We start from the raw sequence: 17,412 nt of genomic DNA, 5'->3' as shown, positions 1-17,412 counted from the left end.
ATTCACAGATGGTGGAAGAAGAAGTTGAAAGCTTTACACTTTACACCAGGGGACAAAGAGGAAAAGACAAATTAGATGACCACAGAAGCATCATGGGAACATGAAAACTTTCCACACGCAGGGTGGAAAGTGCAAGGCAAACATGCTAACCATGAAGCCACCATGTCCTCTCAGAGTGTTTTTAAATAATAATTTAATAACTTAAGTATCACACATATCCTGAAATATTGTGTGATTATCTAAAGACTATTCTAACATTAGCTACGCGAATAACATTAGCTATAAAATTCCCTTCACTTCACTATTGCGGGGAGGCAAAAGACATTGATTGTTTAAAAGACCACTTTGACCACTGAAAACTTAATACTCTCTCACTCTCACTCATTTTCTACCGCTTATCCGGACTACCTCGGGTCACGGGGAGCCTGTGCCTATCTCAGGCGTCATCGGGCATCAAGGCAGGATACACCCTGGACGGAGTGCCAACCCATCGCAGGGCACACACACACACACACTCTCATTCACTCAAGCAATCACACACTACGGACAATTTTCCAGGGATGCCAATCAACCTACCATGCATGTCTTTGGACCGGGGGAGGAAACCGGAGTAACCGGAGGAAACCCCCGAGGCACGGGGAGAACATGCAAACTCCACACACACAAGGTGGAGGCGGGAATCGAACCCCCAACCCTGGAGGTGTGAGGCGAACGTGCTAACCACTAAGCCACCGTGCCCCCCTAACTTAATACTTAATATTAATATTATTTTTTAGATTACATTTTTTCAGATTAGGATTTATTATTTTTTATGTCAACATTGTAACCTGTAATTTTGAATAAAGTATTTAAAAGCAAATGTTACCATTAGCGAGTTCAAATAAACACTGGCAAAAATAAAATAAACTTATTTATATAAATACTACTTTATTTTACTGTTTTAATTTACTTGTATCAAATTAACCAATGTACTAATAATTCTAACCAATGCTAATAGGTTAACTGATTACCTATAGGTGTCGAAGTGAAGGTGCATGGGGTCAAGATGTCATAGAGGCATCCCAGTCAGAGTGTATGATGGTGCCCAGTGTTTTGGGGAATAAATGAATGCATGAATAAATGAATGAATGAATGAATGAACGAACGAATGCATGCATGGATGAATGAATGAATGAATGAATGAATGAATGAATGAATGAATTTGAGCTGACTGAGCATTTCAGATAAACATTTATCATTTATTGGGTGAGTAACTAAACAAGAATTATATATTCAGATAAAATAACAATATCTGTATCTTTTTTTACGGTACGTGACTACATAAATCGATGGTATCGGTGCTATGACCCGTCCCTAACGTTAAACCTGCTTACTGAGGTGGACAGGTGGCGTGAAACGTAGTGGTCAGTGCTTTCCCCCATCCGGGCATTTTTCAGGAAATGATTGGTCATGTGACACTTTCTCAGCCATCTTGTGGATACGCAAAGAGCGACAACTCGCACCCAAACTCATCGCTGTCAGTTAAAAGCAGAGGTAAGACAGCGAAACTGGTGTGGTGTACACAGGTTTGCTGTAAAATAAAGCGTAGCTGTGTATTATGTTGATTCCAGTGGTGTATGGCCCCCCAAGTGTAGGGAATGAAATCGTCTAGCCGAGATCTTGTTACCCCGCATGGTTGCTTCATGGCCCTGAGACCTCGGGCTCAATTGCGGTCGCCTACCGCTTCGGAGTGGAGTGACGCCGGTGTAGCTGTAGTCAGGAAACTTGTATCTAATGTTACTAGCCTTGTAGCCATAAACACGCGATAGGCCGCACGTAGCATTGTATGGCTAAGTATTAACCCGTATAAAGCCTTGACTATGTTAACGACTCTTTTGCTTTATACGGTATACATATCGTACTAACAGACATGTGTTGTAGTTAGCTAGCTAACTAAGCTAGCGAGCTAGCTGCTAAGTACTCATGTACAGCTGGCACAAAACTCACCACGGCACTGATTTAACTTCAGGCTAATGTTCGGTAGCATGACACGCAAGTCAGTTAGTGACTACAGTCTTCTTATAAACCTATAGCTTTTAATGAAAACGTTCAAAAAGTGTGTTAGGCATCTATATATCTGTGTCTCGGTTTCATTTCAAACATATCGTCGGTGAGTCGGAAACTGACTTTATCAATGCTGTGCTCGAAATAGCAGTGCTAGTTAGCTAGCTTGCTATCCCGTGCATGTAATGCTAGCTAGATCTCTGATTATGTCTTGTAATCATGGGACAAGATTTGGAAGCTATTCGACTACAAACTTGTAAAAAAAAAAAAAAAAAAAGATATTATTTACATGTACGTTATTTACTGCCCAGTGTCACTCGAATCAGAATCAGAATCAGAAAGAGCTTTTATTGCCAAAGTATCTTACAAGGAATTTGTTTGAGTCACATGCTTTTAGTATACAAATAATAATTACACACACACACAAATAGATAAATAAACAAATTGTATGTACATATGAAGATGGGTTCCCTTCTGAGCCTGGTTCCTCTGAAGGTTCTAGCTCATATCAGGCATATGAAGCTTGCTCTTTAGGGATAAATGTTCGAGGTGAAGTAGCTTCATTTAAAACTACTTTACAACTTGTTTCTATGATTCTACACTTCTGTAAAGCTGCGAAAACACTATACAAATGCGTGGTGGTTGACTATAATAAGTTAGCCTCTTTATTTACAGTAAGAACAATGGACAAAATCGACATTGAGTCATTGAGGATTTTAAGCGTCGGTTTATTTGAGCTAGATATTTTGTTTGTCTTTTAGCTAAGTAGCTAACATTACGACTGACATCTGCCAGCTCTACACGTCTCTTTGGAGGTGAGTTCGTCACTATGTATTGTTCTAGGCCTTAAGCACACGTCATGTCAATGTTGTACACTTACACAGAGACCAGGACCTGTTACTTTAGTAGCTCATCCGGCTACACGTTTGTCTACACATGGGTAAAGTGCACAATAGCAGTGGTATTGCAATGCTTATTTATAATTTTTAACTTACTACTACTCTATGTGCTTATTAGAGTAAAGAAACAATCAGATTAACAATCTGAACAGTGCTGAGAAGTTTGACTTATTTAGGAAAACACCTGTTTTTGGTTGACAATCTTGTGGCTGTCAGCAGTTGGTTGTTGTTGATCACTACACACAGATATAGACATTTTTCTACAAGTTAATTTCACTGTATACATTAGAATAATTTAACATGTACTGCAAAGATCAAATCTTTTAAGGTCTTTTAAATCTTTTAATCTTTTTCCTAAAACTGAAAAGAAAGCATTCAAAAGTCATCGCATCTTTGCTAAAGAGCAACTATTTAATTTTTTTTTTTTCTCCCATAAATAAGGGCGTTATGAAGTGTTTAAGTGGCTTGTTTGTGGCATGTGTTGGATGCAAGTTTATGTTGAATCGTTTCATGTAACAACCATCTGGTTTCTTGACATTGTGTGACCTTTCAGAAAAATAATGTACATGTAAACCAAGTCAGAGTGAGTTTTCATCTATAGTAAAAAAAAAAAAATCTATCACTCCAGCCCGGAGGTGTGTGCAGGATTTTTATCATTTTTCTTTTTGCTTCTGCAATATTTATATTTCTTACAATTTAACGTCATAAAAAGGCAGCATATTGCAATAGAAAAATAAAATTTTCCACCGTTTCAGGTTTAAAAAGAGTTCAGGGGGTGTAATATAACATTATCATCTCTGCAATTGTGAACTACCTGTTTTGTGCCTAGATTTTACCCCTGGCAGAACCCCAGTCCCTTTGTGTTATAGACTAGGCATACCAATGCTACATTTCAGTTGAGTATATGCAATATTACAAAGCTGAAACTGTGAAGTAATTTTCTGTGTTGCAGCAGAGAAATCACAATCTTCTGTGTCCCATTACACACAATAGGGTAGCTCCTTATGAGCCAGTAAACTAGTTAATTTACGCTAATATGGAGATGTTTGACAAGTCATCCAACCATTATTCTGTGTTGCAGTATGTGGCATTTTTACAATTTAAGATTTCCAACTATTGGGGCTCTGCTAATAATGAAAATTCAAATGGTTTGAATTCCAAACTAAAAATAAATTGATTGAAAACTTATAAGAAGGATTTATGTTCCACAGATCATGGTGTATCTTTTGTCTAAACCTAGATTGTGCAGACTGAGATTAGATTAAGCATCACTGTCATGAAGTACAAAGCCAGTGAAATGCAGTTAACATCTAACCAGAAGTGCAAATAGCAGGATAGCATATTGAGTGATGTGGTGGTAGAAAGAGACAAATGTGTTAGGATGGCAGTGATGTGCAAACAAAAAAGTGGCATGATGTGAGTAGCATGTTTTAATGTAATGTAACTGTGTACAAGCAAATAGGCATCCGGTGATAGAATTGAGTTCTAAAGACACTACGGTACAACTGAATCTAAGATGCAAGTACTGTAGAAGAATATGCAAAACTCTGCAACGTGTTTAGTTAGTTCAGGCCCAAAGAGCATTAGCAGAATCCAAGGTTAGATTAAATTTGAGGGCTGTCCTTTGTCCTTTATGAAGCCTCTCACTCTCCTCAGACAGTGTTTGCAAGGCATGTCTTTGTTTGATAGTTCTGCACCAGTTATGTAAAACATGACTTCATTAATTTCATGCATACATGTTTTAACACACAAACCAAAGAATCACTAGTTGCTTTGCAGCTCAGAGAAAACAAAGAGCAAAAAGTTAGTACATTGTGACTATCCTCTGATGAGCCAGAGCATTATGCCAACTCACAGATGACCTGAATATAACAATGATAATCTCCTAATGGTGCATGCCAAAGTCTGGAATATAAGTTAGTAAGCAAAGAGATGGTTCTTGTATATGATGTGTTATATGGGGCAGGCGTGAAGACCCGAGTGACTTTTACAAATCATTATGGCCATTATGGCCTTCTAGTGTTCCTAGTTAGCGGTGGTGAGTACCAGCAGGGTGCCGAGCATGGTGTCAAAACCCCCAATAGTGTCAAAAAATGGTAGCCCTCTGTTTAAAACTGATAGGAGGGCTACTATAGAAATAGACACAAAAAATTTTAATGATGGTTGTTGCACACTGCTGCATCTGATGCTACATAGGTTGCGTTTGAGGCTGGCATTTGCTTGGGGAAGTGACGGCACTGGGATGCCCTGTCAATATGAGACAAACCAGTGTGATGCTTCGGGCAGTTTTTCCTGGGTGGATTTGGATGGATGTCTGTTTTTAAGTCAGCATGTGCCACATACCTAAATATGTTGCAGATCAGGTATACCCTTTTATGACTGTTGTAGTCCCAATATGAATGGCCTCTTTTAGCAGAATAACGTACCCTACCATGCTGCAGGAATGGTTTGCACTGACCTCCAAATTCTCCCCCTGTCAGTCTATTTGAGCATCTAAGCATGTGCTGCAACAATGATTCCAAAGTGTAGTGGCTTCACCTTGCTACGTGCAGGATCTTCTGCTATGCCATCATGGTGGCAGATACCACTGGGGCACTTTTACAGTCCATGTCTCAGCAGGTTGGAGCTGTTGTGGTGTAAAGCAGGTGACCAACAGTATATTAGGGGGCTCGTCATAATGTTTTGACTAATATTTGCATGTATAGACAGAAAAAGCTTATCCTTATATGCATTATGGCATTCTAATATTCTGTGAATTCGGATTACATAAACATATAAAGAAATCTGAACCCTTCATCGAATCAGCCATAAGGTGTTGAGATTATGTCAGGAAAGTAAACCTAATGGTGCTTGTCATTCGTCTGTTGTCTAATTGTGCTGATGTCAGTATCTTTTATGTAGACCAACTGTGTAGGCAACACTCGTGCTTCTGTTCTGTCCCTCTGGTTTTCATGGAACGGAAAACAGGAAGAGTACAGCACCTTCTGAGCTACGACCACCCCTTTTTCTCTCTTTATAAATTGAGGTGTGCCTGAGACAAGCAAATTACACATATTCTCTTAGTTAAACGTACTCCATGTCATGTTGGTGCAGCTTGTTTTGGAAAAAGCCACTCTTCCGTGTGTATGTCAAAGTCATTGTCCACCTACACATGAGATCGCATTTCACACTCATTTTCACACTATTTCTGTAGTATAGCATTTGTAATTTGCATTGTAATTTGAGGTTCTCAGGCAGATGAAGCTGTCTCTGTTCAATGGAAACACCCTTACCTAATTGGGTAAGTCCTTAAAATAGCTTTGTCTACAGCAGCAGTCTATGCATTGGGGTCAGTCTGTAGAAGGAAATGAACTCTGTCAATGCTTTTGAGCAAAAAGGGTCCCAAATTATTGATAGTACGTTATGAAAAACTAATAATACTTAATACAATAAAGTTTATAGTTTAGAACTAATGAATTAATAATACATTTGTTGTATGTTCCTGTCTTTGTGTAACCTTTAGCCTGGGAGTGTTTTAATGTAGATTTGCCTACAAAATAGCACAGAATAGTATAGACCCCTTCTATCCGGCCCGCACGGTAAATTGTTCCGGCCCTTCAAGTAGCCTAGTGTGAAAGACATCCCTATAACACATGGTTCAGTTGGACGACGGATGCTACAGTTAAGTGATGCTTCTGTTCCTTTCAGCACGAGCCACAGTCACAGCACAGAGCAGGAGTCACGTGACGTTAGGCGAGTAGCGCAAGCAGCCTCTCCTGTGAGATGCAATGACTGATGGGTTGATAATAGATGAGAACTTTTGTTAAAATTGTTTCTTCTGTTCATTTCTTCCATCAGTTTTTGTCACACACAAATCAGGAAATTCGGTGAAACATTAACCTTATTGTACTACCCAAGCTCTACTTACATGTGCCAATCATCATTCTTACACATGAATGTCATCAGAACGAGTAATCACTCATCCCTCAGGGTCCAGCACATGCACTACTGTATGTGTATTGCTCTGATAGCATATACACCCGATTTCAATGCTCTTTCACATTAAAAAAAAGTCATTTCACTCACTATAAAGCAGGCTAAATGTTTGCCAGTTATTGAGATAGCTGTTGTAATTTAAATTGACATGCTAAAATGATTTATTTTGAGGGAAAAAAATACCATAAAACAATGCTACTTTGCATATTGTGAACTTTTTTTTGTTATGTGCACTTAAGTCTCAGTTAAATGAGTTAAATTCGAAATGAGTGTGAAATGAGGAAGTTAATTTTACATTGTTCTAATTTCACATTGCATCGAATTACTGCTGACACTTTTTTTGCCTAAGCAGTCTTACATTGTCACGATATTGGTGTATGTTTGTGCAAGAAACATGTGAATGAGTAAAGATTTGTGCTGGTGCTTGAGGTTTCTGATAATAACAGACATTTCCTGGAAGCCGCAGTCCCCTCCCCCAAGTTCTCGGCATTTTTCACTTTCATTCAAAGCTAACGGACAGCGTTTAGAGTTTATTACTATGAAATAAAAAACATACCCTTATGGAGTTAGATAACGTATATATTTAACATCAGTTTACTGTGTTTACTGTGGTATTAGATCCGATTTGTTACAAATCATGTTAATGTTGATCATTAGAATGAGATTAAATACACTTTTATTTGGGCCCTTGCCAAAGGATTACCTTAAAATACACAGTTCATACAAATACAAAGGTTTGTCTGTCTGTTTCTATCTTTAGTCTTTCTAGGAAAAATGGCAGAAACCCAGACACTTAACTTCGGACCAGAATGGTAAGTGTTAATATTAAAATAAAAAAAAAGTATTGGTAATGAACTGATGAGCTTGTCTTTTCAGTTAAAGCACATCTCTCTTGTCTTTCACACACAGGCTCCGTGCTTTGTCTGGAGGAGGTGGAAGTAGCAGTGTGGCTTCACCACCACTCTCGCCTGCGTTGCCAAAGTATAAACTTGCAGATTATCGCTATGGGAGAGAAGAAATGCTTGCACTTTATGTAAAGGATAACAAGGTAGACAGCAGTCCAGAGTTATGCTGTTTATGTTGCATCGCATTTACCTTAATTCAGTCTGTTATATTTTAATGTACTGCATTTGTTAATTTTTTTTTATTACTGTATGAGACCACAAACATACACTAACTGGCCAAAGGTATATGGACACCTGACAAATTTCCAAGTTTGGAAAGGTGGTCAGTAGTGTTAATGTCAGGGCTCTGTCAGGCCATATTTACATTTATGGACTTGGCTTTATGCAAAGGGCTTTTGTCATGATAGCAGGTTTGGGCTCTTTCGTTTCAGTGTAGGGAAATCTTATTGTTATAGCATACAGAGACATTTTAGATATCTGTCTGCCTCCAATTTTGTGCCAACTTTGGATACTGTCCACATATGGGGTCATGGTCAGGTATCCACTTATAGTCATATATTGCAAGAAAGAGCAACTATTAATTGTTCAGGAACAATTCTTCCCCAACCCTACACAGTCAATTAATGTCTGTTATGGTTTGTATTTGAACTGACAGATGGCTTTTTTTTGTTTGTGATGTCCTACTTCAGTGTAAAATCTTTGTGCTTACTCTTACCATTGCTCTAGATTCCTGTAGATCTACATGACAAGGAATTTCTGCCTATTTTACAAGAGGAGCCACTACCCCCACTGGCCCTAGTCTCATTTACAGAGGAAGAACAGGTGAGGTTATTCGGGTGTTGCAACCAACACTCAACCCTTCAAATGAGCACGTGATGCAGCCATCCTTTCTATGCACATAGCAAAAAGAGATTATATTCCAGGTTATGACTTAGCATAGGTTCAAGATGTGTCAGGGAATATCAACAGACTGATGGTATGCTTAACATGTCAAAAAAAAACTTTATGATTTTTAATATCTAAGATGTTATAGCACAAGACCAAGATGTTGGTCTGTCAGCAGAGAGAATTTACTGTGTATCACTGTTAAAAATGGCACATGTTTCTTTAAAAAATGTACCTTGTTTTCTCCCAGTTGGTTATTGCTGGTTCTTTGCTACCAACTTATTCTTCTCTGTTGCACAACAGCAATTAGACAGAGAACACTGGAATGCAACATGTGAAAACAGCAATCACTTTTGCAGCTGAATTGGTTCGAGTAGAGCACTAATTGTCTTTTCAGTATACAGTAGATTTTTTGTTACAGCAAGAGTCTGTAATAGACTAGTGTCACTCTGATCAACAGGATAAAAAGCCTCATAAACAGAAAGCAAGTCACTTGTGCTCTGACGTATTATTATTTGTTACTTTTGATGACAGGGCAAAAATTCGAAATGTTGAGCCATTTTTCTGCTCAACTGGCATTAGAAGCATGAACTGAGCAGAAATGTGATTGTTCTGAACAGAGAAACAAAACGAGAAGGTGAAAGCTGTAAAAGTGGTTATGTAATTGTGTTTAATTATGATATTAAAATTTAATCCCACATTTCTGTTCTCTGTGCTGATTTATGACTTCTATTGCAGTATTTCTAAGTTTTATAAACGTTTTCTGATGTGCACGTCTTTTAGTATGTTTAGTCGTTTAATCATGTGCTTTGTAAAACCAAACCAATTAGCAAAAGTACTAGAGGTCACACTTAGAAGCCAGGAAAACTGGGATACTGCTGCAACAGTTTTAGAAAACCAGGCAATGCAATACACTTTTCTGTGTTTGACGTCTGACCTCGGCTCATTGTAACGTTGGGGTGTGTGTTTGTGGTTCAACAGAGGAATTTCTCCATGTCAGTAAACAGTGCAGCAGTGTTGCGTCTGACTGGACGAGGAGGGGGTGTGGTGGCAGGGGCACCTCGAGGTCGAAGTTCTTCACGTGGGCGCGGTGAGTACTCTGCACCAGTCACATTGTTGCAAACACTGAATAGATTAAAAACCTCAAGCTTTGTATAATCATTATAAAGCAATAAGTCATGACATTAATTTATATGATGTGGACAATTGCTCTCTATACTTCCTGACTGATTTGTCTCATGTCTCATCTTAACTGCATGAGGCAGTATTTGCAACCAAATCAGGTTGCGCGGGTATTCTACCTCCATCATGGCACATTCATATGGCACATTGCAAGGATGTTTTGTGTGTCTCCTAGCTTAGTTTTCAACCCAGGGCATCTGCTCATTTGTTGAAAGAGGAGCATGAGCTATTCTAGAGCCCTACAGAATGCCTTCCAGCAGTCTACTGATGTGTTTGGCTCTGAACACACTGTCCAAAACAGTACCCAGGAGGGTGGCATGAAGGCCTGACATCCAGCTCACAGCCCAGCTCCGTTCAGATCTCTTGGCATTTGCTATTAAACACTAGGTCTCCCACTGGCACCCTGTTCACTTAAAAGATGAGAGGAGGTTTAAAGTGCGCACATGTGACAGACATGGAGAGTCTGGAGATGCTTTGGGGAATGTTATACTGCCTGCAACATCAACCAGCATGACCATTTTGGTGGTGGATCAGTAATGGTTCCGGGAGGAATATACTGGCAGGGATGCACAGACCTCTATCTGCTAGCTAACTTTACCCTTACTGCTGTTAGGTACTGTGAAGAAATCCTCATAGCCATTGACAGGCCTCTGGATTCCTTTTGGTGCGTGGCAGTGCTCAACCTCATGTGGCTTGAGTGTGTAGGCATTTTCTGGATGACGAATGCACTGATGTCACTGACAGGCCCTTGTGTTCTCCAGACATTAATCGAGTTAAGAACCACTGGGTTGTTATGTATCTTAGCATCCAAAACTGGCAAGTAGCACTACAGACAGTCCAGGAGTTTAATGATGCCCTGACGTTCAAGGTTCTTTATTGTCAGTGCTTTGCAGACATATAGAGGAATCAGGATACTTTTTCTCTTTCTTGAATCAAGTGTTTACATTGGCATTGCAATATAGAGAGTTTGTATAATTATATGAGCAGTTAGTGTAATATAGAAACAGATTTGTATGGATGTAACAGCAGTGTACTTGTAATGAATAGACATAAATAAACCGAGTAAATATATTTCGTAATTCTAAATGAGTAAATGTAAACAATAAATTGTAAGCTTGAAATATACATCCATATATATATATATATATGTGTAACCATTCTGAATGCTGAGTATGAAGGCATTTGTTAGGTGCCAGACAGATAGCAGCAGTATGACAGTGGTGCAAAAAGACTTGTGTATAAAGTGCAAGTGTCCGATATATACAGAGTATGAAGTGTCTTGTGTGCCATGAAGTGTGGAGTTAGCTGTAGATTTTTTTTTAAAGTTCAGGAGTTAGAGGGGGAGGTAATGGACAGTGTTTAACATCCTGACAGCCTGATGGATGAAGTTGTTTGAAAGTCTTGTGAAGCGAGCCTGGAGGCTCAGTACCTTCTCCCTGAAGGCAGCAGGCTGAAGTAGATAGTAGTCAATAAGGGTTAGTTAGGTTGGCTGCAATCACTATACGCTGCAGAGTCTTTTGACAGGAGGCAGTGTAGCCCCTGTACTACACAGTGATTCAGTTGGTGAGGATGCTCTCAATGGTGCCCTGGTAGAAGGAGCACATGAAGGGAGGTAGGACTCTTGCCTTCCTCAGTTTGCAGAGGAAGTAAAGGTGTGACTGAGCTCTCTTGCATTTCCATTTACAGCATTTGGCAGACGCCCTTATCCAGAGCGATGTACATAAGTGCTTAAATCTCTATCATTGGATACATTAAGGCTGGTTCAATAGGTTACATACTTAAGATACCATGAGTTTGAAACATTGTTCAGCATTGGCCAGCGATGTGGTGTTTGACACCCAGGAGAGGTCCTCAGAGATATGCACCCCTAGGAACTTGGTGCTGCTCACCCTCTCCACTGCTGCACCGTTGATGGTTAGTGGGGAGTGCTGTGGGGGTCCTCTTCTGAAGTCAATGACAATTTCTTTGGTCTTACCTATGTTGAGGAAAAGATCGTCATTACACCACTGGACCAGTTGCTCCTGTAGTCTGCCTCGTTGTTGGTGATGAGGCCCACTACAGTAATGTCGTCTGCAAACTTGTCGATGTGGTCGGAACTGTAACCGGGTACACAATTATGGGTCAACCAGGTGAAGGGAAGCAAGCAGAGCATGCGCCCTTGTGCTTAGCGTGGCGATCTTGGTTTTTTATCAGAGAGACCACAGAATGTAGGGGTCGGCGGAAAAACATCCGACTACCCAGTTACAGAGAAGGGAGTTCTCAGGTGTCTGTTTGTTAATTAGCTACTGGGGGATGATTATGTTAAATACTGAACTAAAGTCCAAGAACAGCATTCACACATAGGAATCTTTGTCCGGGTGTGTAAGAGTTCTGGTTAGAGATCACCCAGGACACTATAATTTTGCCTTAGTTGTTGCAGCCCTAGTTTCTATGCAATTACCCTATTGTGCTGTATGAAGAGTACTATACATTGCCCAATGTGTTTCTAAGTGTGTGTGGGTTTGTTTGTTTTATGGCTTGTAATTGCAGGTCGAGGAAGGGGTGAAGGAGGGTTTTACCAAAGAAGTTTTGATGATGTGGAGGGTGGCTTTGGGCGTGGTGGGCGAGAGATGCATCGTTCTCAGAGCTGGGAGGAAAGGTAACCCTCTCACAGGCCAGAAAATCACATTTCCTCATTCTTCTTCACCAGAATCTTTATGTATATTTATCCCTAAAGCAGATATTTGTAGACCTCAGCAACTGTAGTGTCTGTTGCTCATTTAGAAAAGGGGAAAATAATTAAAGTAACACTTTCACTTTTTAAGCTGAAACAGGATGTACTGTAGTTTAGTGGGACCTCCAAGACAGACCTCCAAGAAAGAAAGCATAGTAACATGTGGATATTCAGTACGAAATACAGACTATTTTACTTAAAAGAAACTTTTTTAATAGACTAATTGGAAATAATAGCTAAATGTTAGTTAAATGTAATTTCCCAAGATGACAAACAAATTCTCAGTAACAACCTTTCAATCTTTATATGTCCAAACGAATAAATTTGTTTAATTGTTCTATGTATTAGTAAAACCTTAGTTTTGTATTAGTAAAAAAAAAGTTCTATGTATTAGTGAAACATTACATTTACAATATATTTTATAGAGACAGGGTTTGGGAGTAGTGTGTTAGTCACATATCACTTGTTTGCATTTGTCTGTTTAATCTAATGTAGTTAAGCAAATATAGTAAGACCAGGTAGACCTAACACAATTGCCTGGTCTTTTTTTTTCTTTTATCAAGGGGAGACAGAAGATTTGAAAAGCCAAGTCGGAAAGATCCAGGTTTGTGTAGCAAATATTTGCTCAGCTTGCCTATATATAAAACCTCTTTTGTTTTATTTAAATTTGTAACTGTCCCTTGTGTGCTTGAATACATTTTTATTCTTTCATTTTCCTAGATGGAGCTCCAGCCCACTTTCAGATTAACCACTGTAAGTCCGTATTCAGTGTTAGTTTTGCTGGATTTTATAGTAGGAATTTTATTGGTTGGCTGAATGTAAATTTTCTTTTATATTGAACTTTTGTCTTTGTCTTTTTGTCTTTTGTCTATGTCTTTCCTTTTTTCTTCTTTCCTTTTTCATCTCCCACTTCCACCCCTACGCACACAGTACGGGCAAATTACGAGGATGGTGGTACAGGCCTGGTGCGAAAGCACGATTTCACGCGCTCTGAGAGTGAGAATTGGCGGCTGTCGCGTGACGAACAGAACGGTGAGGATGAAGAGGGTGGCGGTTGGCGTCTGGCGGGCTCCCGCCGGGATAATGAAAGATGGTGCCCACCGAGTCCAGGTGGGAGCCGCCTTATCTCCATCGTCCGTCTGTTTATTTGCTCTCTAATCTAAACTGCATTGCATCCTATCTGTGCCATGCTAAGGACTGGACTATGGGATTTCCGGGTAATCTTAAATTGAAAAAGAAAATTCAGGGTTGGTCAGGTTTCCTCCAGTTGATGACTGGCAATAAGTATATATACAGTGTTGCTTGAAAGTTTATGAACCCTTTATGAATTCTTGTATTTCTGCATAAATATGATCCAAAACATCATCAGATTTTCACACAAGCACTAAAAGTAGACAAAGCGAATGCAATCAAACAAATGACCCCAAAATATTATACTACTTAATTTGATTATTCAGAAAAATGGTCTAGCATTACATAACTGTGACCTGCAAAAGTATGTGAACCTTTGCTTTCGGTATTTGCTGTAATTCCTTTGTGCAGCAATAACTGTAAGTAAAGTGTCTGGTAACTGTTGATCAGTCCTGCACAACAGCTTTTATTCCATTCCTCAGTATAGAACAGCTTCAACACTCTGATGTTGGTGGGTGTCCTCACATGAATTGCATGAATGAATGGTCAATCCAAAACATTATCTTTGTTCCTCATTAATCGCTCTTTGGTCGACAGACTGGGTTGCTTGTGGTCCTTGTTTTGGTGTATGGTCCATTTTCTCTTGAGATTCAGTTCATAGACAGATGTCCTGCCATTTTGCTTTAGAATTTACTGGTGTAATTCTGAATTCATTGTTCCATCAATGATAGCAAGCTGTCCTGTCCCAGATGCACTAATAAAGCATGTTTCACAGAAGGAGTAAGGTTCAGAACCAGGTTTATTAGACATTAACATTAGCCAAAGTAAAAGAAGCCTTTACTTTACACCACGGCATCTGACGCTTTGCATTGCACTTGGTGATATAAGGCTTGGATGTAGCTGCTCAGCGATGGAAACCCATTTCATGAAGCTTTCTACGGACTGTTCTTGAGCTAATCTGAAGGCCACATGAAGTTTAGATGTCTGTAGCTATTGACTCCGTAGAAAGTTGTCAACTACTGAGTACTGTGCGCCTCAGCATGCGCCGACCCCGCTCTATGATTACCACGTGGCTGAGTTGGTGTTGTTTCCAATTGCTTCCACTTTGTTATAAATTTTGTGTATCTATGCAGTCAGGGCATTTGTATTGCCTCTTGGGTAATAATAATAATTTGTAATTGAGCAGTATTAATCAAGAGAATGGTTGTGGCACTTAATGAATGAATGAATGATGGTAGTTGATGTCCCAGAGGTCCTATAATTGCATACACAACCTTGACTGTTACCGTTTTCACAGAGCGGATACTGATAAAGTTCTTTTCCCTTGAACTAATGATCAGCTTCCCTGCATAGGTTTACAGTTGTTCTTATTTGCATGTGAAGATTTTGATTGGAATTCTCATATACTTTTCGTAATTGTGTAAGAGTAGTTTGCAGCAGGTCTGTCACCATGTAGTGATTTATTTGTAGAAAGACAAATTGTTGCCTTTATTTAACATATGCTCAACCTGGCAAATAAGGTCTGCCACAGTCAGCTATTCATTGAACGCTGGTTGAGTTTAGGTGTGTCCCCAATTTAGATTCCTGTCTTATAAATACTTTTGCAACTGCCTATCAATTGCCAATCCCACTAGCTCTCTCTAACCATGACTAATCTTTGACAACCCAGATTTATGTCTTCTATGTCCCCATAGCTTAACGGTATGTCTGTCTGTCTTTCTAAAGATGGGCCACGCTTGGCTGGGGGCTGGAGGGAACAGCCAGATCCGCGCCGCCGCTTACCATTGGACTCACGTGGGGAGGAGGAGCGTGTTGGGGGCTACAGGCGGCCCCGCTCAGCCAGTGGCAGCATGGAAGATGAGAGGGATGCATTGCCTGAGTGGTGCCTGGAGGATGCAGAGGAGGAGACAGGCACTTTTGACTCATCTGGAGCTTTTCTTCCCCTTAAGGTAAGCTGACTAGAGGCTCATCATTCGGAGCTGATGTTCCCTGATCTTTTTGGAACTTGGTACTATTAAAACAAAAGATAAAACCTTAAATGTCACCTGTTCCCATGATGGCTACATACACAATCAGTCTAACCAAAAACACTATTTATCTTATCCTCTTTTTCACACTAATCATTGTATAAAGGTAAACATGTACTGTCCAATTACATTTTGTTTGAAATAGATATTTGACCAATCAAATAACAGGTCATGTTCCTCTTTTTCTATTGAGCAGTATAATATTTGCCCCATGTGTTAATGCAATTCACGTTCTAACAATTGACTAGATTCTCTTTCTATTTTCAAACTCATCCTTTCTGCTCACTCCCCATTTAGAAAGCTGCCGCGGAGCCGATTCTCGAGGAGGCAGAGCTAGAGTTTCGTCCTCTAGAGGAGGGTGAGGAATGCTGCGAGAAAGATGAGGATGAAGCAGGGCATCCTAATGAACCTGACAGCAAGTGCCAGACTGCCAGGCATGAGGGTATGGACAATATTTAACCTATCATACATACAACTATTTTGCTATAATAATTATTTAATTAAAGCTTATTATTCCATAGTAATTATAGTAATATTGAAACTATTAATCTAAAAAAAAAAATGATGTTTTTAATAATATAAAACGAAGTCTGTTGGGTTGTCTAGGTTATCATATTTTGGTTACCAGTATCTTGTTGGTAGACGTAAGATGTCTTTGACTTTGTTTATAGACACTGTCAAATCAGAAGAGGCTTCTCCACCTGCTGCTCCATTACCAGCAGCTCCAGAGCCAGCTGTTTCCCTGCCCTCCAGCCAGCCAGAGAGGGTGGAGGAGCCTGAGAGAGCAGCAGCACATGAACTCCGAACTGCTGCAGCTCCATTACACTCAGCTCTGCCTATCTCCATACCACACAGCACAAATACACTCAGCACACTAACAGGTAGAAGTTATTGCTTATAATTCTTCCATCTCAATATACATGCTTTTCATTTGCTTTCTGTTCATCAAAGGGCCTTTTTACACCTGGTCATTTCTTGTGTTTTCTCTGATCCAATAGCTATCTGATTTGGTTAAAACTGTTCCATTTACATTAGGTCACATAAAGGCGTTTTGGCGAATCAGATATCAATCTGATCTTTCTACTTCCGCCCAAAATGCAAATATATTTTACCTCATTTCCGGGGTAATTGAGATGGAACACAATTTGGTGTCTGTGGTTTTCAGAATGCAATAAAAAAGAAGACGAAAAAACTTGTTACAACGGTTATGCTACAAAAAACAGCATTTACTGTTTGCTGCATTTTTGCTGGTGGCAGCAGTGCATTTTAAGACCCAAAGAGACACCTAGATTTTGAAGCATGGCTATAGGGATTTGTCACATTCACAGTCAAAAACATAATTGCATTAATGAGGTCAGGCACTGATGGCATAGAGGAAGCCTGTGGTTTTGGCAAACTTGGCAAACCATGTTTTTATGGATCTTGTGCACATAGTGCTTTGTGGCAGGCTTTGTGGCAGGCCCAAATATGGGTTTGATGGTTACATACCCATAAACATTTGTGAATGTGACATAATGTGACACATTTGTGACAATGTGAAACTGAGCGGAAGAAAATCTAGCACACAGCAATCATAACATCATATAACCTACAAAAACATATTCAGAGAAAATAAAAAATACTGACCAGGCTCTAATAAAATATTTTATGTG

At 39.6% G+C, this 17,412-nt stretch overlaps 1 protein-coding gene across 2 annotated transcripts in view; it reads left to right on the top strand.

Moving 5' to 3' along the window:
* Positions 1–1,404: 1,404 nt before the first annotated feature.
* Positions 1,405–17,412, top strand: part of gigyf2 (GRB10 interacting GYF protein 2) — a 28,027-nt gene continuing 12,019 nt past the window's right edge. The window contains exons 1-12 of one of the 2 annotated variants that reach the window (XM_060871454.1): positions 1,405–1,533; positions 7,678–7,729; positions 7,827–7,965; positions 8,549–8,644; positions 9,689–9,797; positions 12,419–12,527; positions 13,166–13,206; positions 13,323–13,355; positions 13,533–13,634; positions 15,459–15,682; positions 16,058–16,202; positions 16,432–16,641. In XM_060871454.1, coding sequence (XP_060727437.1) covers positions 1,440–1,533; positions 7,678–7,729; positions 7,827–7,965; positions 8,549–8,644; positions 9,689–9,797; positions 12,419–12,527; positions 13,166–13,206; positions 13,323–13,355; positions 13,533–13,634; positions 15,459–15,682; positions 16,058–16,202; positions 16,432–16,641 — 1,354 coding nt within the window. In that variant the 5' untranslated portion in view covers positions 1,405–1,439. Of the gene's footprint in view, positions 1,534–7,677; positions 7,730–7,826; positions 7,966–8,548; positions 8,645–9,688; positions 9,798–12,418; positions 12,528–13,165; positions 13,207–13,322; positions 13,356–13,532; positions 13,713–15,458; positions 15,683–16,057; positions 16,203–16,431; positions 16,642–17,412 lie in introns of both variants that reach the window. The other variant, XM_060871445.1, reaches the window with a different exon arrangement.

The sequence above is a fragment of the Tachysurus vachellii genome, chromosome 1, assembly GCF_030014155.1.
Source record: "Tachysurus vachellii isolate PV-2020 chromosome 1, HZAU_Pvac_v1, whole genome shotgun sequence".
Classification (NCBI taxonomy): domain Eukaryota; kingdom Metazoa; phylum Chordata; class Actinopteri; order Siluriformes; family Bagridae; genus Tachysurus; species Tachysurus vachellii.
The sequence above is the reverse complement of the archived record's forward strand: the minus strand, read 5'-3'. Positions and strand labels throughout refer to the sequence as shown.